The 24,879-nt window shown below is 27.8% G+C and overlaps 2 protein-coding genes and 2 pseudogenes across 2 annotated transcripts; 3 read left to right on the top strand and 1 right to left on the bottom strand.

The window, feature by feature from the left end:
* The first annotated feature begins 737 nt into the window (after positions 1 to 737).
* Positions 738 to 2,435, top strand: LOC107168777 (uncharacterized). Its single transcript, XM_015518299.2, has 2 exons — positions 738 to 2,195; positions 2,260 to 2,435. Exons 1-2 carry the CDS (start codon positions 755 to 757, stop codon positions 2,433 to 2,435), a joined length of 1,617 nt encoding a protein of 538 aa, XP_015373785.2. The 5' UTR covers positions 738 to 754.
* Positions 2,436 to 13,419: 10,984 nt separating this feature from the next.
* Positions 13,420 to 15,040, top strand: LOC149060717 (uncharacterized; annotated as a pseudogene).
* A 4,044-nt stretch (positions 15,041 to 19,084) lies between these two features.
* Positions 19,085 to 20,356, top strand: LOC149060716 (uncharacterized). The gene is made up of 3 exons (XM_089230390.1): positions 19,085 to 19,304; positions 19,358 to 19,738; positions 19,838 to 20,356. Exons 1-3 carry the CDS (start codon positions 19,085 to 19,087, stop codon positions 20,350 to 20,352), a joined length of 1,116 nt encoding a protein of 371 aa, XP_089086516.1. The 3' UTR covers positions 20,353 to 20,356.
* Positions 20,357 to 20,770: 414 nt separating this feature from the next.
* Positions 20,771 to 23,515, bottom strand: LOC149060715 (uncharacterized; annotated as a pseudogene).
* Positions 23,516 to 24,879: the final 1,364 nt, after the last annotated feature.

The raw sequence follows: 24,879 nt of genomic DNA, 5'->3' as shown, positions 1-24,879 counted from the left end.
ATACCGGACACTTATGGCAATTTAATTTTTTGATTTTGATTTCGACAATTTGACAAACCTGTAAATAATGGGAAAAATTATGGCGTCTGATAGTGTCCGGTATTTAGAAGTTTCGCTGTATTATATTAAAAAACTTTTACTCATTCTGACAGCAATTTCACATTCCTCTACAATCTGTAAGAAGCATAAATCAACATATTATGATACGTTTGATTTCTAATTACACAAAAATACATAGCATTAGAGTGAAAAACTTGTAAATGGATAAATTAATACAAAGTTAAAGAGTCCATATTTCAAATCTGAATGTAAAAAAAGAGCGAGTACATACTACCACTAATACACATATCTAACCTACCAAGATAAGAGTAAAACGTGCTGACATAGATATTATATAGCTTTTTTTTTTTATTCTATAAGTACTTCAAATTATTATTTTAGTAAATACCATAGTATATTTAAGTATTGAAACCAATTTTAAATTAATTTTTTTTTTGTATTTTTAGCATATTCATCTGAATTGAAAATGTCAATTTATATATCATTGGTCAGCCAGATAATACCATATTAAAAAACATTTGAAAAGCTAATTTCAATATCATTGAATATTTTATTCATCCAATGCCCAAGGATTGGAAAATGATAAATCAGTAGTATAAAAATTATTAATTAAATATATAAACTTAAGATTAAAACTATTATTTGTCATTAGGTGAACATTTAGTTGCAAAATTGAAGCCAAACATCTTCCATTATGTCTCAGTCAAAAAATTCTAACTTTCATAACAATGTGAAATCAAATTCAACAAAACCAGTCCAATCTACTCAAGAAAGGCAAAGTAGTCTTTCAGCTACTAATCAATATGCTCTTGACATTACTGACGAAACTACCACTTCTTCTCGTTCTTATGCACAGAGTTATACTACTAGATCTAGTTTACCGAGAAACGACAATATATCTAATACACATGGATTTGGTGAAACCAGTTTACAGAGAAATAATATTGATTCTAGCTCAAATATGTCACACGCTGTACAAAGAACTTTATCTGAAGTAACAGCTGAATCATCGGCTCGATGGAAGACTAGACATACCACTAACACTAGTAATCATTTTCGAATTGCACATCCGAACTTAATAGAATATACTCAGATGTGTCCACTTTGGTATCGTGTAGTGTCAATTGATGTCGATTCAGCTGAGTCGAATGAAGCATTCTCCTCTCCGCGGCCTCAAAAATTTCAACGCACAACAAATGGTCGACGAAATATTGCAGGTGTAACTAATTCTCAATCGGATGTGGAATGGTATCGTAAGGTTAATCGTGACGTTATTGAATCACAGAAATCGTTCTCGTCATCGCGATCCAAAAGACTCGAACGTAGGAGTGAAAGTCAACATCCAACACCACATACGTCGTCTTTTCAAGCTCATTTAAACAATTCTCGTCAACAGAGTGAGAATTTAGTGAATATTACTCATCGTGCTGATTCACAAACTGAACCGATTGCCTCCAATACTTCATCCAACAAGAGTGAAAGTCGCCAATCTGATAATGTTATTACTTCAGCCTTACAATGTCAACTTCAAAACGTCAACAGTAATCAATCACCAGCTGTATCAATTCCCTCAAGTTCTGAACGTGGTGTTGCTCAAGATACGTCGTTTGTTTCTTCTTTAAATGTGACTAATAATTCAAACCGTGCACAAGTATTAATAGACCTCGATGATATTGATACTGATACTGAAGATCAAGCTGGTTCGTCTTATGAATTCAACCGTAATTTAGTAACCCGTGCGATAGAAAATACTCCGAAAAATCCTCCAACCAATTCATCGATAGTCAATGAACCTGAATCACTTGAAGTTATTATTCGTTCCAGGAATAATGCTGATTATAGATTTTCTATCTCTAATCCTGATATTATTCGAATGCATAAGGTTTTGCAAAGACGTATTTTGAGTTCAGAGAATACAAGTTCTTCAAATAATTCAAATTTGTATCAACAAGTCAATCACTATATGCGAGTTTTGAGAAGTGCCATGTTATCAACAGACTCCAATTCATCAAGTATTTCATCCCTTATGAGTGCTTCAATTCCTCGATCACTTACTATTGATCAATCTTCTTATACTCTACTTCAGAATACATCTGAAATGCCACCAGTCATAATTATTAACCGCATACAAAATGGTATTTATAATTTATTATTTTAAAATATTATGCATCCTTACTAAAAATATTATACAATTTCTAGGTTGTATCATTAAAGAATTGACAAACTGTGCTATATGTTTGGAAGACGATAATGGTAATGTCTTATTAGAGCCATGTAATCATTACAATATATGTGGGACTTGCATGGAAAGACTGACAATATGGATTTGTCCAATTTGTAGAAGTCAAATAAAAAATATAATTGTTTATGTTTAAGCATGATATATATATATATAATATCTACTCTATACATTAGGGGGTCCTTAATTTTTAACTAAAATATTTTTGAGTTCTTATCCATTTTGTTCACTAATATAAGAAAAAATTATTAGTTAAATTTGATCATTATCACTCAACCTCTTCATATGCCCTAAGGGGTTACAAATCATAAAATAGGGCGCAAATGAAGATAGATATTTTTAAATTTTAACTATTTCAAAATATGTGTCACTATAGTGAAAGTAGGAATTGTAGGAACGTATTTTTAAATTTTAAAAAACCTGCATATTATTCTGCATAAATAACTACATAAATTTGGATTTCATTCTGAAATTTTGATAACTGTATTAATAAGAGTCAAAATCATCACTTAGTTAAAGATATTAAAATGTAAATACGGCCGTACGCTGAGATAATTGTTATAACTAGTAAAGATACCTGAATATTCAGTTACATAATAATGTGCTTTATTTGCCTTTGCCATTTTTTAAATTTTTGATATAAAAAAAATAACCTCGGATACATTAAAACGACAAATAACAGTCAGTAACTAATATAAATATGCTACCGTAATAATATAATATTGACTTAATCTTAGGTCCGGAAAATCAGATAATAATAATATTTAGGTATGTACCAAAATCTATAAGATAACGCTTCTATTAGACGTCATACTCCTGTCGACAGAATCCCCTGTAGTAAAATATTTTGTTTTATTTGATCGAATTATATTTGTCAGACTATTGGCATGTACGAATATATCAAACTTTAAGTAAAATTTAAAATATTTTATTCATTATCTATAAAATATTCACATTTTATGTAATTATCCAAAAGTATGCATTTTGAAGCAAGAATTAAATATGTAAAAATATACAAAACAAAAATTAATATCGAAATCTATTTATTATGGAACATCAATATTTGATAAGTATTATTATGGGTCAAATGTAAAAGAATATACATTGCATAAAAATTCAGGCCCACATATAATATTGATGATCTTAAATTCTGAGAGAATTTCAAATTATTTTTCAGTTAGAAATTCTTAAGAATTTTCTTTCTGTACCTTATGAAATTTTAATGGAATATTTTTCTTAACTTAATCATCAGCATCATAAACAGCTTAAGGGATCTTTGAGGTCCAACGCTGCCACCACAAACATATTCCATTCTTCTCTATTGTACGCCACGTTTATCTGAGCCCTTTCTTGAATTATTCTTAGATCCTTCTCGACTAAGTCCCTCTATCACATTCTGGGCATGTTTAGAGGTCTTTTGACATGTCCTAACCATTCAAGCCTTTTGCTTCTGGTATATGAAAAAATATTTGGTCTTCTGTACAGCTCTTGTAATTCGTTATTATATCTTCTTTCAAATTGTTTTGTTTCTCTGTTATATTGAAGGCCATTCATTGTTATTAATATTTTTATTTCAAAGGTAATTAGGCTCTGGTGTTTTCCCTTGGTCGTTGCTCATGTCTCACACCCATATGGATATGTTAGGATCGGTCTAATGCTCTAATGTAACTTGTGTATAAGATTTTCTTTAATTCATAAGATAGAATTTTTATTTAAGTAATTTTAACAAACTAAAATACCACTTGTTAACACTTTTAAATCTATCCCTTATTTCAACATGCATACTATTTGCACTGTTCATGTTTAGTGCAAGGTACATGAATTGATAAACTTATTCTACCTTAATCAAAGAAAAAAATGTTATGGGCGTGTAAATAAAAAAATTTCACGATATTGGATTTTCACAAGAAAATTAATGAATTTCCATCAATCGATTTTTAATGTCTTATTGTAATCCAAAAACGAATAACCGTAGACTCTTAAATTTTTCACCAAATGTAAAAATTACTATTTTCCATTCATGGTAAAATGTCCTTATTATTTTGACTCTTATTGAGCTATTTTTATTTAATCTTGTTGATTACTTTTCAGTTAAGAATCTATAAAAGTTTTTATACCTATAATATTAAATATTTTATAGAAAGATTCTTAACAAATTAAATAAATAATAAATTGGATTATTTCTTCAAGTCTGCTCTTCTCCTTTAAAAACTATTTTTTAATTGCATTTATTCATCATTGAATTCAAATATAAGTAATATAACACATTCCTTACATTGCTATGTTCAGTACCTACAGAACGATACTGAACTGTCCATATTTTTTAATTAATAATATAGTATAAATTACATAATTTATTTATAATATATTTTTCACTAAAAATAATTACAAAATATCCTGATTTTTCAATTTCAATACCCCTTTGTTGCATGTGAAGGGATTAATTTATTAATCATGATCAAATTTAACCAAAATTAGTTTCTTATAAAAATGGAAAAGAAAGAAATAAAAATATTTTATTATGTATTGATTTCCCTACAAATAAGGACCCCCTACTATACGTGTTATTATGTGTGGACTATTGGTAACTCAAAGTAACATATTTTAAAAATTTTAGGGATTCTTCTTCTCTCTCACCACTGGTAAAATTTGAGGAAGGGGCGAGGTGGACATCTACACCTGTCTGATTGAAAAGGCAGCCCAATAGTTAGACCTGTTCTTCATGAAAAAATATAACTTATTTTATTAATTTTTCTTCTTCTCTTTTGCGTTCCTCTCAACTATTTAGAGTCGGCCTAATTTTCTTAATTTTTCTTAATTTGAGGAAATACAATATTGTAACATAACCTAACCTAACCTAATCTAACAGCATTAATAATATTTTTATTCAAATATATTATAGTCGTATTCTGATACTATGTACATTTTATAATCAAAATTATTACTCTTAATGAATGTATCCTTTACTTAAAAAAACATTATAATAATTAATAGGAAGTATTTAAAAATTTTCAATTACATTTTAGCAGTCGTATATTTGTGTTTCATAAAATTGTAATTTAATTTGTTTGACCCCATTTGAAAAACACAAAATCTCATTTCTGAAGTAAGTAACATAATTATTTAACTCTCTACGTTTTTTTTTAAAATCATATAATGATGCATTTGTTCGACTCAAACATGTATAAAATTATACAAGTTGTGAATTGTAACGAGATAACAATGTAAACAGAAATTAGGCTTCAGGGGTATGTGTTTTATTAAACAGTAAAAGTTAGAGTAGAGTTACTTTTAACTATGTTACATAATCAGTTTTTAGTTTAAAACTAACTTAAAACATAATAAGTTAAATTTTTCCCATGGTATGTAGTAAATGTAAATGCTAATAAGTAAATTAATTTTATTGTTATATAGAGAAGTGAAGTTGGATTTATTCCTTCTAGGTACACCCCAAACCATAAATTAAAAATGTATTTTGGTTAATAGAAATCATTATTTTGTAAATAAAAGTCAATAGTAATAATAAGTAACTAAAAACATTTAATATTTATTATGTTATAATATGAATCTTAAACACTAAAATTTATGCTGTCAACATTTTTAATGCAATATTTATTATAGGGAACAATATATATATATATATATATATATATATAAAAGTACACATCTGTGTGCTTATCATATTTTGACATAAATTGTAAATATTCAATCTCCAAAAAAAAGTGTAACTTATTTTCAACTAGGTTTGGTTACTATTTTCTGATTAACTTGTTGGTAGGTAACTTCTATAAGTTAAAATAATTAGTTAACTTGCCCAGCCTATGGTATACAAAATAATACTATTTGATAGTAGGTATTTACATAAAATATTCAAGCATAGGTACGTTTTATTTTATTTTTTTCACAATTTAATATATAGATAATTCATTCTAAATTTAAAAAAGTTTTTATATTAAATACAATTCTTTTTGTTATATAGAACAGTACCATAATGTCTTAGGCATGAAACAAAAGAAATAGATGTACTAAAAATAATAATCGTTAGAACTCGTAAGTAATATTAAATAAAATATAACTCAACAAGCTTTTAAACTGACTGGATTTTCAATTTAATCGTTGAAGTTTTTCATAGGATTAGACAATGATTTAAATTATCATGAATAATTCACATAACCAATTGACTACTTTTTAAGCCTAACTAATAATTAATTATTATTGCTTTTTAATTGGTATAGAGAATGTTAGTTGGCTTCTCAATCGTTAATTACTAAATAATTCAGTTTTATTTTCTATATAATATTATGCGTTGTATAGTTTATAGGTATGCTACAATACAATATTATACTGTTATAGTCTTATAGTGCTATTATTTCATTGGATGATTTTTCTCTTGGACATTTATTATAATGAAGATTGTTATCATTTTATCAAGAATAATATCAATTTCAGATATTCTTACCTACTTTAAATATATAACTTGTTAGGTATGAGAGTATATGTTGTACTTTTTTTATAAACTATGAATAAATAGTATAGCACAGGCTAATTGCCTACTAATTGTAACATAATTGTTTTCTTTTTGTCTGTGTATTTTGTAGGCAATGATTTTTTTTTTAGCAACACCGCAGTAGAAGTGCATTTAAAAAAAAAAATACTATACTAATTAAACGATACAACAAAATGGAAAATCCATTTCTCTGAAAAACCTAGGAAAGATAATAAGAAATTCAAATATGTTTTCAAAACTTAAAAAAAAAATCTAATCATAAATGTGTTTAAATTTTCAATAAAGGTATGCTAAAAATATTTTGAGTAGTTTTCGTGTAAATACTAATTTAGTTGTCGTGTGATCATAAAATATGCTTGAAAACGTGCTTTCTTATATACTCAATTATCTATATTAATTTTAGCATAAGTTTTTTATTTTTTGTTTTTTTAATCACTTGAAATAAACTATTAAATAAGTTAAAAATTAACTATTTCGTCATCAATGTAGGATACACGAAGTTAATTATAATAAGATCTTTATTGTATTAAAATGCAAAATATCCATTGGCTTACCTTAAAATGTATCTTTAAATGTCACATTTTTTTATCATATTTTATTGACACATTTTAATTATTACTTAAGCCTGTAAAAATGAAAGCTATATGTATATTGTCAATCTACACACCCACTAAAAATAAAATTATATTATCAAACTTTTTAAACAAATAAAAGAAGAATTATGTATTGGCGTATTGCTGAACCGAAGCTCTAATTTATGTGCATTGCAAAAAACGAGCACGATAGCGCCGGATTGGCACTGCGAGTTACCAAATAAAACTGTTGTTATAGTTGGTTAGGTTTTAGTGACAGTTGACAAACAAAATTCGTATCAATTTTAAATAATTATTAATTAATTAATTATTACCTATGTAATAAAAAATGATTTTCTTTAAAAATTAATTAATCTTAAGGAGACAACGTACATACTACAAAAAAACCAATATTCCGATATAATTAATTAAAATTGTTGTTAAATATTGTATTAAAATCGAATTTAAACTGAATGATGTACTTGCATAGTTGCATCCTTGTAGATGTAGTAAAATGTGGGATTATAAATAAAATATTGGAGGACTTTCTCAGCTACTGTATAGTTTAGGTGTCGAATGTACCATTAGCGTAGCCAGAATTATGAAGAGGAGAGGGGTTAAATATAAATGAAACTAAGTTTTTTTAAATTTTCGTTTATAAATAGTATAAATATTACATTTATTTTGGAGGAAAGGCAATAACTGGAGATTAAACACCCAAAGCCCTTCTGACAACGCCACTTCAGTATAGGTACCTCGTCATTGAGTAGGTCACTCATATGTATATTACCTATGTTAAATCTGAATTAAATCATTACATACATATAAAAACCATTCTGGTCCATCAGCCTATATTTCTATTTACCTATATTTTATTATTGATTTATATCGCTATATTTAATTAATAATTAATTTTCCTATTTGTAGGTAACTGAACAAGATTAGGTAAACTAACTTTTGAAAAATCAATTCGCATAATTTTAAAAACCATTCTAGTCCATCAGCCTATATTTTATTACTGATTTATATCGCTATAGTTAATTAATAATTAATTTTCCTATTTGTACCTAACTGAACAACATTAGGTAAACTAACTTTTGAAAAATCAATTCGCATAATTTTATATTTTATTCTAACTTATTACTCAGTAATTATTATTATGAATATTATTAATAACTATTAATATAATACTGACGTAGTGATTTAACGTTTTAATCGGTTTGAATATTTTCGTGTTTGTTAAAATAGGCAAATAGCTTAAAATTAATCTATATATTTCAAAAATGTAATTGTAAATATATAAAGATAAGTCAAGTAGTAATGAAATATTTCGTTTCTAAAAATATTTGAATACCTATCAACAAAAATAATTTGTTGAGAAATCGCTTGAAATGAATAATAGATGCGTTTAAATTTTTTAAATATCCAAATTCATAGAATATGCTCTTAAAACATTCCTTGGAATGAAAAGAAACAGCCAAAATCCCAAGTTATTTTCAAAATTATACCTTATCTATAAACACTGTATCTTAGGCCCGCATACGTATGACATTATATTCATGCTACACAGCATTGTTAAAATAAAAATTGCACGCACTCGACACTCGTCTGCACTGACTGAAACAGCTAGGACATAAAATAAATGTGTAAATGATAGTATAAAAATTCGGTGAAACTACAAGACGTGTATGGTTATTTATTTTTTAGTTACATACTAGCTACAAGAAATCAAAAAATCTTTTTTATCGAAAATTACTTATATGTTTTCTTATAACTATTATTTTTCTCCTATAAAAATTATTTTTGACTCCCCAAAAGCAGTAACTAAACACAGTTTGCTACCAAATATCTGAAATTGAATCATTATTATTGCTTTAAACAATAATAATTACACAAAAATAAAAATAAACACATCGTTGTATTTTGTTCATTATTTACTACAAAATATTTGTACTTGTTTAAATTTTTTAGTTTTAGAGCCAATGTAATTGGCACTTGGTGTATAAAAATAAAAATAATAATAAAATATCCCATAGCCATTAATATTTTTTCTGTACTTAAATGATAACTTATGACAAAATGTTAATTGAATTGCCGCTATTGCTCACCAACCCGTCAGAAACCACAGTGTATTGCTGCGTGCGCATGGATATGTTTTTGAGAATCTAAATAATCTAAAAATACAACAGTTTTTTAATAAAAATAATGTATGTATATTCTTTTAAATAATTAGTTAAAATATTTAAAATTAAATAAATCTAATTCAATCAAGTTATTTTTCCAATTTATATTCTTATAATATGGATTATATCGTCTCTATGCACTTTGCTACTGGTAAATTACTAAATTAAAAGATACCGATCATAGATTTGAGATGGATTTTACCTTCTAATTCTTCTATAACTATACCCCAGGCAGTAGAAATATCAGGAATAAAACTTCTTTTTTAAAAATTTGTGCTTACTGTTTTTTTGTTTAAGTAATAGGGTGCTTACCGCATATCCATCCGCTTTACTACAGCTGTTTATTTTATTTTGATAATTTTTCATGTTAAAAAAAAACTTTATAACATTTTTATAATATTATTTTATCTTAATATGATGTTTTCATTTTCAAATTTTATTTCTGTATGATTAATGATTTACATTAATAATTTTAACGGATCGGATATTTGTTTTTCAACCTAATGATATATTAATGTGTATTTATTTTTTTTATAATATTATGTTATTGTGTTATTATATGAATGTGAATGAAAATCTAATAAAAAAATATATTATTAGTTTCAAAATATTTTAAAATAATACTATTGTTCCATATGCAGATTACTTGTCACCGTGAATTAACAACCTTTTGATAAAATAACTTGTGTGTTTGTATAAAGTGTCACATAATACGTATTTTTCGTAATATCGAAAGATTAAGTAACATACTCATTAGTTATCTACCTATATTAAATATCATGGTATTTTTATCATTGTTAATGATACAACAAGAATATAATACGATTATATTCAATTTTGACGCCCCAAAACCAATAATGTAAATGTAACTTTACATTTTGGTAGGTTTAAAATTATAGAATTATTCAAATGTTTTTAGATTTAACTTAATTTATTAATTAGGTCATAGGTATAAAAAATAATTAATCAATTTTTAATCTGAATAACATAAATAAAATAAAGAGAATAGGACTTTTAGGCGCAGACATTTCGGCGATGTATCAATTCGACGGTGTCCGTTTCATCGCGTGACCATTTCGGCGAAAATGTTGGCCACCCATTAACGACTGCTGGTTATTAGGTACATATAAATACATTATTTAATCGATTTTTTAGTATTCAATGGTAATCAGAAAATTATAAGACTATTACAAACTATTATGTTATTTTTTCTCCCTATTTTTATCATGTCTGTTAACGTGTTTAGGCCTTTTCCATAATATGATATATTAATGCACTCCATTGTATAATTGGATGATATTTTGAAATGACTAACCATTCAGAGCCGGAGTTATTATTTTTTTTTTTAATTATTGTTGCATTAGTTATTGCCACGTCCAAGAGCCAAGTAAAAAGAGGCCATCACCATTTTTTTTCCACGAATCCCTACTCGATATCTGGCTATGTCGATATCTGGCTATGTCTTCATCCATTCGATCGACTCCAACCATGTGTTTGTTATAATTAGTAATTATTGCTGGGCGCTGGCCGTGGAACTTGAATAAATTTGTTTGGTTCTTGTGAAAAATCGTCTAACTGTTGACACGGGTTCAGTTCCATGAATATTAGATGACATTGAAACAACTGAATTATCAACCCAACGAACGACAATCAATCCATCTTCTCGGCTAATAGTACTTTTATACTCTCCTCGTTTCTTAGATATACTATTGTTTGTAATAGGACAACTTTTTGGAATACGATTGTCTCGTATTGTTCCTGTTCCTCCGTATCCACGTTCACGTAAGTCAACTAAGAGATTAAATCCGGTGAATGAATTATCGAAATAAATAGAATATGATAGTTTTTTTTTCTTCTGGTAAATCATCAAGCATAACCATTAATGGGGTAGCAGCTTTACCATATTCATCTTCGTAAGCTGTGTTTAAATTCGGAGATTTCCCTTGATATATATCAAAGTTTAGAAAATATCCAAAATCTGTAGTTAAACACCATGCTTTATACCCGAAACGAATAGGCTTACCCCTTAAAAATTGTTTACGACCATGTCTACCGTAGTATTTAATCATAGATTCATCATACGATAAATATTGATAAGGTTGAAAGCTTTTGAGAAAGTTCACTTTTAATTTTTCAATTAAAGGTCTAAGTTTGTACATTTTATCTGTAGTATTTATATTCATATTATCCGCACAATGTAAAAACCGTGAAATTTGAAGAAACCGATCACGGCGCATTGCATTACTCACCATTTTATTTTTCATATCTTTTCCGTCTTCCCAATAATATCACTTACCCGGAAGTGAATTATAACCAATTAAAATGAGAATGGAAATAAAGCATTTTAATTCTTCTACTTTGATATTAGGGTCTTTACTATTGCAAAACATGGCATATTTGTTTGACTCAGAAACCAAATATTCAAAAATGTCATCAGTAAACATTAGTTCAAAAAGTTCAATACAAGAGTTTAAAGAAAACTTTGAATAATCAGTGGCAGGAAATGGTTTAAAATTATTGCATTGAAGATCTCCTTTTACCCATTCACCTGGTTTGGATCTACGAGCTGATTTTTCAGCCAATATCTGGCGTTTTTTTTTTTAAATCTAATTTTATGGTACTTATCATTTGTTTTTTTATGATCATTTATAAATTCTCCGATTCAAGAGTTATTAGAAAATACAAGTTCTGCAGTTGAAACTAGTTGGGGACCGGATAAATTATCTAATATTCCCCCTTCTTCCTCATCACCAGAATCTTCGTCAGTAAGTATACTCGGATTAGAGGGCGTAATGTATACATCTGGAGTACCAAATTCTTCGCTAATTTCGGGCTCATTGTCTAATATATTAAAAAGTTCTTCTAAAGCAAAATCATTCCTAAACATTTTAACAAAAAATACTTATATTTTTTTTATTTTGAAAAATATATAATATGTCTCTTCAACACTACACGTGTTTTATTTTATTTATTTTTTCAAAATAATTTGCAAAAATATTTCTATGTTATGCATTATAAAATAAAATACGAAAATATACTAAATATAGGTACTAAATAATTTATAAATATTATTTTGTAAAACAATATAATGTTTAAATCATCAATAAGTCTAATTAAAATATATTGTATTTTTCGTATACATCACATGAACATGTTGCTAATACCCAATAGCGTGTATCACATTGAACGAACAATATCTATAAACGCCTAGTGTAACCATACGGTTACACTCAGGTTTATAAACGATTGTATGAAAGAAAATAATTTCCAATGTTCAAATAATATGTTCAACATCTTATAATACTAGTAATGAGTATGACTGTAATACTACGAAAAAATAATACGTTCATATAGAGTATATCCATAGTTTTTGTTCGCGGAATATCGACAATTACTGTAGGCGTTTTCAGAATGAAATGAACTTGACAAAATACCGATTAATGATTACACGGGTTTGTTCAAGTAATTGATATAACAAACTAATAATCGCTCCTTAGTGGACAAAAATATAACTATCCTATGTGGGACATAATAAAAATTAAAAATAAACGGTCAGCCGCTCACTGCTCAGTCAATGTCTTAAGTATTTAATACATAATAATTAATAAGTGCTAATAACTCAGTCAAACTGATTTTTTATTTAGTAAAATATAATTTATGCAGTGGGTGCAGTGTGGTATATTTTAGGCTTTACCCGGTCAAATAAAATTGTCAAACCGCTGATATACACTAACCTATCTAGTACCACAGTCTATAATATGACAAAATAATATAGTCTGTGCTAGTACCTGCTAATCCAGTAGTTGTGTACTTGTTGTGTTTTATATTTCTGTTATTTTGAAAAAAAGTATAGGTAAAATGGCTGTTTCTCGCAACAGTAGAATCTATTGTGGTGTGTTTGGTTGTAAAACTTTTTACTCTACGAATGAAAATATAAGTTTTCATTTAATTCCCAAAGAAAATGATCCAAAGGTGCTTTGGATTAATAAAATGGGAAAAGAGGAATTAGTTGACAGGCGTTGTGTATGGGTAAAGAACTTAAGGTTTGGAAAAGAAACTTTGAAAAAGACACAACTTCGTGTGTGTTTACTCCACTTCACTGAAAACGACTCTATACCTTCAGGTAATATTTTCCAACCAATACCATATAAAAAATTAAGTTATTTGGTTGTAATGGTTCTATTAAAAAATATGGTACAGGAGTAAATACTTAACGAAAACGACTTAAGCCTACTGCTATTCCGAGTCTAAATTTGCTAAAGTCTACAGTTTCACTAGAATCTCCTAAAAAAAGACGCTCTCCAAAGAAAAGAGATTTACCCACAACATCTACAAATTTAAATTATTCATGTGAAACTTCTACTTCTTTTGAAATACAAGAAAAGGTGAATTTGTTCTTGATTTAAAAATATTCAATAAGTTATTGTATTTCAATTTAAATTATAGCCACTTCAATCAACGTGTTCAGAAAACATTTCTGATGTTGATGAAGATGATACTGCTGAAATGATCAAACAATTGTATGATCAAATTGTTTATAAAGGCACAACGACTAATGTGTCCACTCAAGTCACTAGTGGTGATTTAATGGTTCCATTTATTTCAATAATTAACTCATCTAAAAATGTATATACTTTGACAGGAATACCTTCATTTGAGTTATTAAATAAGATTGAAGAAGTGTATCGCTTGCAGTTTCCAGATAAACGTTCTCATAATTTGACTTATAAAGAACGAATTGTTATGGTATTTATGAAATTTAAACAAGATTTACCTTTTGTAGCATTATCAATATTGTTCAAAAATGTTTCACCTGAATCTTATAGATTAATTTATACCACAATTATACCGTCACTAGCTATGATTTTCAATAGTGTCGTATATTGACCATCAAAACAAGAAATTTTATCAAATATACCTTATTGTTTTGAAAAGTTTAGTAACACCAGAGTAATTATAGACTGCACAGAGATTGCAACCCAAAAACCCAAATGCTTAACATGCCGTATTAAAACCTATAGCAACTATAAATCAACGTTTACCTTAAAATTCTTAATAGGTATATCACCTGGTGGACTTAAAACATATGTAAGCAAACCATGTGGAGGTAGAGCTTCAGACAAAGCAATATTCGAGCAAAGTGGGATTGATAGGAATGACGTAAAGATTTGATTGGATTATGGTAGATAAGGGAATTTTAATTGACGACTTATGTTTAGAAAAACAAATTGAATTGATCCGACCTCCTTTTTAAAAAAAAAAAACAATATTTTCTAAAACTGAGGCACTTTTAAATAAAGACATAGCTAGTGCACGTGTATATATTGAGAGAGTGAACCAGCGTATTAAGTCGTTTAAGATTTTCCAAAATAAATTTTCATGGTCTCATAATTATTTAGCATATGACATAATGATCATAATTTGTGGAATGCGTAACTTAAGCTCTCCCATTTTTGCAAATGATAAATTTAGTGTATAAGATTTTAACTAAAAAAAGTCCAAAGTATATTTATTTTAAATTTGTAATTCACAAATTGTATGGAATAATTTTTCAAAATAAACAATTTTTAAAACTTGTAATATTGTTTTGCAATAATTAAAATCAAATTCAACATTTATAACTACATATTTATGTTCTAAACTACTATAAACTACAAAGTGGACTTGAGCATAATATGTATCTTTTTTATTTAATGATAATGACCCATCAGCATTTTTTGAAATAAACTTCACTTTTTCAATAACATCTTGTAACCCGACTGTACTATGGGTATTTTATTTCAACTAGTTTAGTTGGTTCATTAAAATTACTAACAATTATACCATCAGGTGAATAACCAAACCAGGGGTAATCGTAACTAGTAACGAAACCACAAGGAACAATTTTTTGCTTACTATCCCTTGCAAATAACTCTATTGCTACACTCTCATATTTTATTCCATGTTTTACAAACTTATTAGAAAAAGTAGTAGGCCAAAAATATTTGCTGGCTTTACGAGCCCACTGTGCATCAGTTTTTTTTTGAAGCTGCGTAGTAAGTAAATAAATTGTCGTATTTGATGCCAATAAGACTTGTCTATCGAAGATTTTGTCCTAATATTAATAGGACTATCTTTAAGTTTAATTTTACTATCATAAACGGTTTGACAGCAGCCACTAAGATTTAGAACACCGTACATATTTAGTGATAATAAAATTGGATGACTATCGAAAACAAATGGCTTAACTAATACTGTATCATTTTTATTTGAAGATATTTCTTCAGGATTACGTCCTACACTGTGCAGAGCTATTGCAGAATTTGGTGCAGCAGATATAAGAGCAGATCTGAAATTACAAAAATAAATGTTTATTAAATAATTAATTTTGACAATATTAATCAACATACTATAGTGACCTTAGTTCTGATGGAGAAAATGTCAATGAAACTTTTTCAGTAGACTTCACACAACAAACATGTTCTATAGAGACTGGTTTGAACTGTTCTAGAGATGGCTCTTTTAACTTTGACCACTGGCATTGTACATCAGTAGAGGATAGAGTATCAATATCACTTAAATTATTTCTATTAATAAAATAATTATAGTTAATAATGCAAATAATTAATTAATATTATAGCAAATAAAAATTAAAAACTAAGTAATATAGCAAGTTAGCTCTGCAGCATAAAGCAACTCATATATGACCCACATATAAAATAAATTATTTGTATGAATAACTAAATATAAATACTATTATGCAGTGGATTAATCTATAACCCGACTAAACAATTGTAAGTATACTTAATTATTATGCTATGAAGTACATATCATGATACCTATTTAAGAATAGCAATACAGCAATGACATGTTTGCATCTTTTAGAAGCACCAGCAGCACAAGAACAGACAAATGATTCAATTTTAATTTCTGTTGAATCTACATTCAATGTTCCAAAAATTTCATGAGGTTTATCTCGAATATGAGAACTTTGTAACTATAACTGAAGCTTTTATCAATAAACCGTTCTTCTATAGTTAATAAATTAATCATAAGCAAGAGTGATTAAGCGAATTTTGCATACCTATTAAAACAATTTTATATTACAATTTTGAATCGTTTACATTCTAGTTGACTAATAAAAATTAAATTTACCTGCTGAACTTTACCACATAAAATAATTTGTTTGGCTCTCAAAACTTCTCACCTTCAACAGCATTTCTTGAACTCGTGGTGCATTGTACAAAATCAAATATACTTTTCAAAGATAAATACATTGCTATAATTCAAAATTTAACGAGAAATAAATAATAATTAACGAAATTACAACGACTATAAAATAAGAAATTTCAATATTGTTAAATCAGAATTCAAAATCGGTGTTATCAAAATAAGAGTCCCACATCGGTCTAGAGGAGAAATCGCCACCCATAGTGATAACAGCGCTAACAGTGTTATTTTGTTTTCCCAATTGATATTTGTGTATATGGACTAAAAATAACTTTGTAGATAAAAAATACGGGCGTCGGGACAACACATGTGTACTATAACCATATGGTTACGTGAGGCGCTGAAGGGCTAATTTAGGCGGTTTTCCTATACTAAGATGAGCACTTTCATTTATCATTTCCATTCTCAAATATAACATGACCAAATATCATTAAATTTTAAAAGGTAAATCATAAATATCATTTCACACAATTATATGGGCAAATAATTTTGTTAATTTATTAGTCACGCTGTGATAGACTGACAGGTGTATGCGTATGCCATCATGAAAATTTCTACCAGAGTCCAGGTCCTACCCGGGTTTTCCTACTTGTTTTGTCCCAATATTAGTTTTTTGGCATTTGCCGACGCCTTAATGACACCTTTTTTCCCAAACTCAAAAAAGAGTATTTTAGTTTTCATCTACAGTATCCCAACTAATTTTAGCGTACTCCTACTTTAATTTTGAAGGGAAACGCATGAGCCGCTGCATTATTCTGCATTTTTATCAAAATGCTAGTGATAACATCATAATTTTTCATAAAATGGATCTAATAATAATAATGATTATTATTATAATTTAACTACTTATCTTTAATCATGTTTCATAAACTATATATAACATAATATAAGTTATCACTGTTATCATTATTCAATAATATGTGTTACCTGTTAATAAAAATTGTTATTTTTAAATTTAATTTTCTAAATTTAAACTGTCTTATTTTCTTTCTACAATAGAAAGTACTGTATCCTTAATTAATAAAACATTATTAATTTAAATAAGTAATTACATCTAAATATAACTTAAAATAATTGTAAAAACCGAACTGTGTTTATATATTTTTTTAGATATTTTGGTTACAGAAATTACTATTATTACATTACTACTTACGAGAAATGTTTTAAATTTACAATCCTTATGTTACGAAACATCATAAATATATTATCATCCACGTCGCCGCAACCAAAGGTCCACGACTGCACAAGGCCGTAGCACGTACACGTGTCACTGTGATTACAACACATATACTCGTATAATTAAATAAAACGGTATAAGTATTTTATGTTTATATTGCGTTAGATAAGCGATAACTAATCTTAATGTACTTTCGTAAACCTCAATGTATAGCTCACACCACGATGTAGAGAATAAGGTGACAACACTTGTACATATTCCGGTCGCAAATTTTCTCGGCAGTATGGTAGGTGGGCGTATATCGATTCCGCCGATTTTACATCGATTCCGCCGGCTATTGACTCCGCCGGCTACCGTTTATAATATCTGCATATCGATTCCGCCGGCTATTGACTCCGCCGGCTACCGTTTATAATATCTGCATATCGATTCCGCCGGCTATTAATTCCGCCGGCTACCGTTTACAATATTTACACATCGATTCCGCCGGACACTGTTCATCCCCCCTTTGTATATGTATTTTAAAATTTATAGTCTATTTAGTATAATTATATTAATATATTATTATACAACTATAAATTAAAATATTAGTATTTAATTAATATGTACATTTGAATATATCATATTGTTAATTGTATATAGTATAAATTGTATAAAAATATTACAATTGTACCTATATAGTTCAAAATTAAAGTGTATAACTACTTTTGGTAATATTTGGAAACAGTTAATAAGTGAATTTATAAATTTTATAAATCTATAAATCTATTTTTGATATCGTGCAAAATTAATGTTTTTACAACCATCGGGTTTCTTATAATATTATGCGTGTTGAAAACATTTTATTTCAAACCGTACGTATTGCTATAATAACGTATCTATTATATTGATTACCTACCTATGACTGAAATCTTATCTTTAAGATTAAGTATAAGACTATAATAGTATATTTATGTTGGCTCGGTTCCGCTTGTTAAAATATGGACTTCCCTTGTTACTTCTCGCATAGTTGCTAATCAGTATCGACATTCGACAGTATTGATCTAGTTATCGAAATTGCTCCACGAGTATACAGTATCACACACTCGCACATTTGTATTAGGATCTTAATTACATTTTTTTACATTTTTAATTACAATGAACTTAACTATTATATCAAGTGAACGAAAAAAAGATTTGATTTTGTATAACAATAGTAAATATTATAAAAAAGATTACGTGAAATATTTAGATGCATTTAAATGGCAGTGCATACATAAAAAGTGTACTGCGAAAATATATGTAGATCATGCAGTTAAGAACATTTTGAAAGATGAAAGTACACATAATGTCAACCATCACCAAGAAACTGAATCAAGTATTATAAAAAAATCATTACGGACGAAAACTTTATTCTTGTTGTTGATGCAGTAAACAAAATTATATGTTTTTCAACTGAATCGAATTTGAAACTACTATGTTCAGTAGAAAAAATATTTGTGGATGGTACTTTTACCTACTGTCCAAAATATTTTCTTCAGCTTTTTACTATTCACATCTTCAAGAACGGACATTATATTCCACTCGTGTACTTCTTACTACCAGACAAATGTAAAGACACATATGCACTGTCGTTCAGATATGTGGTTGAAAAATGTTCGGAAATTAATTTATTATTCACTCCATCGAAAATAGTTTCCGATTTTGAAGAAGCTATACATATTGGTGCAAAAACAATATGGCCAGAAATACAGATTGTTGGTTGTAGATTTCATTTAACCCAAAATTGGTGGAAACACATTCAAAGTCTTGGTAAATATATAAATTCAAATACACATACAATACTATTATTGTCGTATTATGCATCATTAATATTTATTTATTTATTAAATTATAATTTTTATTTTTTAGGCTTATCAAAAGAATATAAAGATGCATCAAGTGAAATAGGTAATTGGCTAAAATGGGTATTTGGCTTACCATTACTAAATCCAGAAGAAGTAAGCGATTGCTTTACGACCGATTTGATGTCAGTTTCTCCAGATGATGAAAGGATAATTAAGTTCTGCGATTATTTAGTTGAATATTATATTGATGAAGCCGCAAAATTCAATCCACGTATTTGGGCATCGAGAGAAATAACATCGGAACGTACTACAAATAGCTGTGAGTCTTTCCACTCAAAATTAAATTCTCAATTCACAAAAGCTCATCCCAACATTTTCATATTCACCCATGTTTTAAATAAAAAAATACAAACTGACACTTACATACATATAAACGGAATAAACACCGAAAAAAATAGTAAGAATAGCGCTTTTAAAAAAAAACAACAAAGTATTAAAAATTTATCAAATGATTTGAACGATAATACAATTTCTAGGTTCACTTATTTAAAACATGTGTCCGAATATTATCAAAAGTAGTTTGATTTATACCTATATTTTTATTTTATACTTATATAATATTTTTATCATTTTATTCATTTTATTCAAAGACATGTGACCAAATATTATCAAAATTATTTACATTTATACATTTTTATTTTATACCTTCAAAACGTATCAGTAACCTAACCTATCAGTAGCCGGCGGAATCAATATGTAGATTTTATAAACAGTAGCCGGCGGAATTAATAGCCGGCGGAATCAATATGTAGATTTTATAATCAGTAGCCGGCGGAATTAATAGCCGGCGGAATCAATATAAACCTTTTTCCTAAGCAGGTAGTTTCGGCGGAATCGATAATTCCCCTGGTAGGTAGCGCCACTATTCGCCTGAAGGCTGAAGGCCGGTTTTTATATTGTGATAAGGTATATTGTTTTTAATGTAAATTAATAAAAATTATACATATTTTTGTCGTTTTCGATACTATTAATTAAGAATTTAGAATATTAACCAAGTAAGAATTATTTGTAAGTAATTATTCTATTCAATTATGTACAATTTAATATAGATTTTATGAAGGAAGTTTTATTTTAAAAGTGTTATTTTTTAACAATTATAATATGTTACATTGTTATAATACGAGTTTAGACTGCTTAGTGCTTAGCTAAGTTTTTTTGTTTTTTATTTTTTTCTCACATACAAAATACATTCTGGAATGTAAATAAAATGTTATTATATTTTTGGTTAATGCATTTACATGTTCATCACACATTCACACCCGAGTATTTTATATTAAATTTGTCTATTCTAAGGACAGTGTCTTTAGCTCATCTAATATTAAAAATAATAATTTTTTTTTGTATTTTAGTTTTTGCAATAATTGAGCAAATGGCATCTTCGAGCTAAAACTAATAATAATTATTATTAATTAATATACAAATACATAATACATAACCTATGTAAATTGTTTGCATATTTATATTTATTATATATTTATATATTATTATATTACTTGGTAAATAATTTCATACAGTTCTTTAGATGGTACAAGTAAATAACCAATTAGGTACCTAAATGAGAATTAAAAATAGAATATTATCAATTTATAAGTATTATTAATTATTATTATGTATATTATATAATTATTTTAATTGATAATACATTCAATTCTCTATTGTAGATCTATCTTCTCTACATCACACTTAATATTTAATTTTTCTTTCTTATATATTATAATATGGGTACCTATAAATATAATTAAGATATTTTGTTTGGGTATTTGGGACTTGGGGGCGCATGTAAATTCCGCCCGAAAATGGTAAATTCCGCCCAAAATGAACTACAGGTAAAATAAGGTACATGTAAATTCCGTCCGAAAAAAAATACAGGTAAAAAAAGGTACATGTAAATTCCGCCCGAAAATAAGAATATAATATTAAAAAGTAGTAATATTTATAATAATAGGTAAAAACGAATCAAAATATAATCATAAACAATAATATTACAACATGTCATGTGCATATAACAAAATAAAAATATAATAGTAAAAATATTAATATTTATAATAATAAAAACAAGTCAAAATAAAATCATCATTAATAATTAGCACATATTATTATGAGTCGTGTATATTGTATAGCATATAAAATTGTTAAAATAGTAATAATTATAATAATAAATACAAGTCAAAATATCACTTCCATACTATTTTTTTTTTTTTTTTTGTTAAAATCCCCAAAATAATGAGCCACGTTGCCTACATAATCATCTATAGATATTTCATTATTTTTATATTTTCTAATTATAATTTGCATGTATATATATTTTTTTTTTTGATTTGGAATTTTTATATTTATGTGGTTCATTTATACTATTTATTTTTATGTAATTTTCTACTTGAATTTGTTTAAGTTTGTCTAAAAATATAAAAATATGAGGATGACTAGAATTAAAACTTTTATTAAAATTGGAATGAAACGACTCACAAGCATTAGTCGTTCTGTTCAAATCTGCTGTAGCAGCAGCCCATATATTTGGAGGAAAAGCAGCGTCATTACTTATATAATTATTTAATAAATAATCAGAAAATTGTTTTAATCTATAATCATTTGGCTTAGAACTCATTAAAAAAATTTCAAAGTAATTAAAAACCATCTCGGGCTTTAAAAAAACTAATCCAAAACATTTAACTATCCAATTTCTAATAGTCGAGGCTTCGGTTTTATACTCTTCACTTAATCCTATATTGTTTGAACATACCTCTACCACGATTGTAAAAAATGAAAACGACAACCATAAATTTGAATATTCGGCCAGATGGATTTACATGCGTTGTGTATAGCTTTTTCGAAGTCAATAACAACATACTTTGGCTCAAATAAGTAATTATCATGAATACAAAGATCAACTATTAATTTAAAACATTGCAAATAAATATTTTGAGTTTTTGCTTTTAATAAACAAAACACTAAAGGTATATAATGACCATTAAAATAGCCATGTATAGTAAATAGTTGCAAAAAAAATTTAGAACTATATTCAAATGTACCATCCATGTAAACCCATTCTGCTGTTGATAACATTTTTAGATTTGTTTTGCACCCAAAAATTATAATACCATTTACTTTGTCATTACTAAGAATAAAATTTTCATCTCGATTGGTTACCACCTGTATATCATCCAACATATTTTGAACTTCTTCCCAGATTTTGGCAAAGGAGGGAATTTCTTTCGCTTTGCATTGTAAAGATTTCGCTTGATATTATGCAAGTCACTTACTTGCAACGCAGATCGAGGAATGCTTTTAATAACAGTACACACTATTTTACTAGGTTTCTCATTACTATCTTCAACAGCTTTACGTTTTGCCGATACTGACACAATTTGCCGTTGTATATTTTTATCACTAAAAACATAATTACAATTTCAGGTTTTAAATAATTAATAATTTTAAAATATATTATTAAATTAAGTTATGTATAATATTTTACTTGCCTATTTGCACTATGTTTATCATGATTAACATTTTGTTCAGCGATGTTCGTAGTTTCACCAAAGGTTTTCACAAAAGCTTTGCAAGTTTTGACCATACATCGCCATTTTGTTAATCCAGAAGCTAAAGGTCTATTTACTTTAGAAAATTTAAAATTGTCTAATACTAAAACTATATTTCTACGTTCTGATTCGATAAATTGAGCCATTATAGCGTAGGTACTAGGTATAAGCGTATAAGACTCTAGGACGTGTACTGAACACAATTTATAATATTTCTATCTGAAATTTCTAATAATTATTAGATCCACAATATTGCAGTCAAAGCTGATAAGATATGACATGATTGACGATTATCGTTTGAGATACGTATTCGAAAATGTTGTGACTTCCCAATACTAAAAGTTATAACACGCACCGCGTAGCGAAAAGTACGGTCGCGTCGTACATTCACGGAACACTTAGATTAAAAAAAAATTTATTTTTCCGGGTGGAACTATTTTTGTACCTGTACCTATATTTTTTCGGGTGGAATTTACATGTACCTTTTTTTGCTTGGATATTTTCCCGGGCGGAATTTACCATAGACCTTGTTCTTACCTGTTCACTTCGGGCGGAATTTACAATCTCCCGGGACTTGGGTGTACCTAATTGGCACAAGTAACTTGGGACTTGGGTTAGTAGGTAGTAGCAGTATATTTGAGCTTTTATTAGCAGTTTAATCTAGTACCAGTACCTTTTACCTATTGTACTAAATTGTACCTATTTACTAATACCATTTTTGTACATATATGTATCAATTAATAAATGAATATATAAATATCATACATTTTATTTAAATCAATATATTTGTACGGTATGGCTGAATAGTGAATAGGTACCATATATTATTACAATTTTTACATAATAATTGGTGCACGATTCCAAAACAATTGTGTATTTTAATAATCTATACAATATAACATAAAATATATTATATTGGCATGCACATTATTGACATTTGAACAACAATTAAAATAAATAAAATTTAAATATAAATAATCTACATTACGCCTCGTAGAAAAGTCGGCCTTCGTGCGAATGGTAGCGTACTCTGGTGATCAATTCTGAACTAACAAACTGCCACGATTTTTTGCGTCAATATTGTAACATTGAAAGATACGAGAGTGGTGTCACCTTATCTTCTCTACATCGTGGCTCACACAATACCTACAGTATCTAATCTTAATTATTTTGGTAATCAATGGTCGGTAATCACGGAGCGGCGAGCGCATTAAATCGTACACACGAGTGCACGACGTTAATTTGTTTGGTGTATAGCTGTTTCATAGAATTCATGAATTTTTCATTTAAATATGTGGATGTTAAAAAATGAATAAATCTTCACAAACTAAGTTATCATCTTGGATTTCCACAGAACTAAAATCAAAAAAATTTAAAATTGATAGCTTAGAAATGTAAAGTTCTAACAATCACGATGAAGTTGAAGGTCAGAGCAATAAATTAGTACCTAGTGATTAAATCTGTGAGTATGCTTGATAATGGAAAATTTGTAAATGCTAGTATTAGTGAG

Source organism: Diuraphis noxia, unplaced genomic scaffold, assembly GCF_037042655.1.
Source record: "Diuraphis noxia isolate RWA-SAM2 unplaced genomic scaffold, SU_Dnox_SAM2 contig0001, whole genome shotgun sequence".
NCBI lineage: Eukaryota > Metazoa > Arthropoda > Insecta > Hemiptera > Aphididae > Diuraphis > Diuraphis noxia.
The sequence above is the reverse complement of the archived record's forward strand: the minus strand, read 5'-3'. Positions and strand labels throughout refer to the sequence as shown.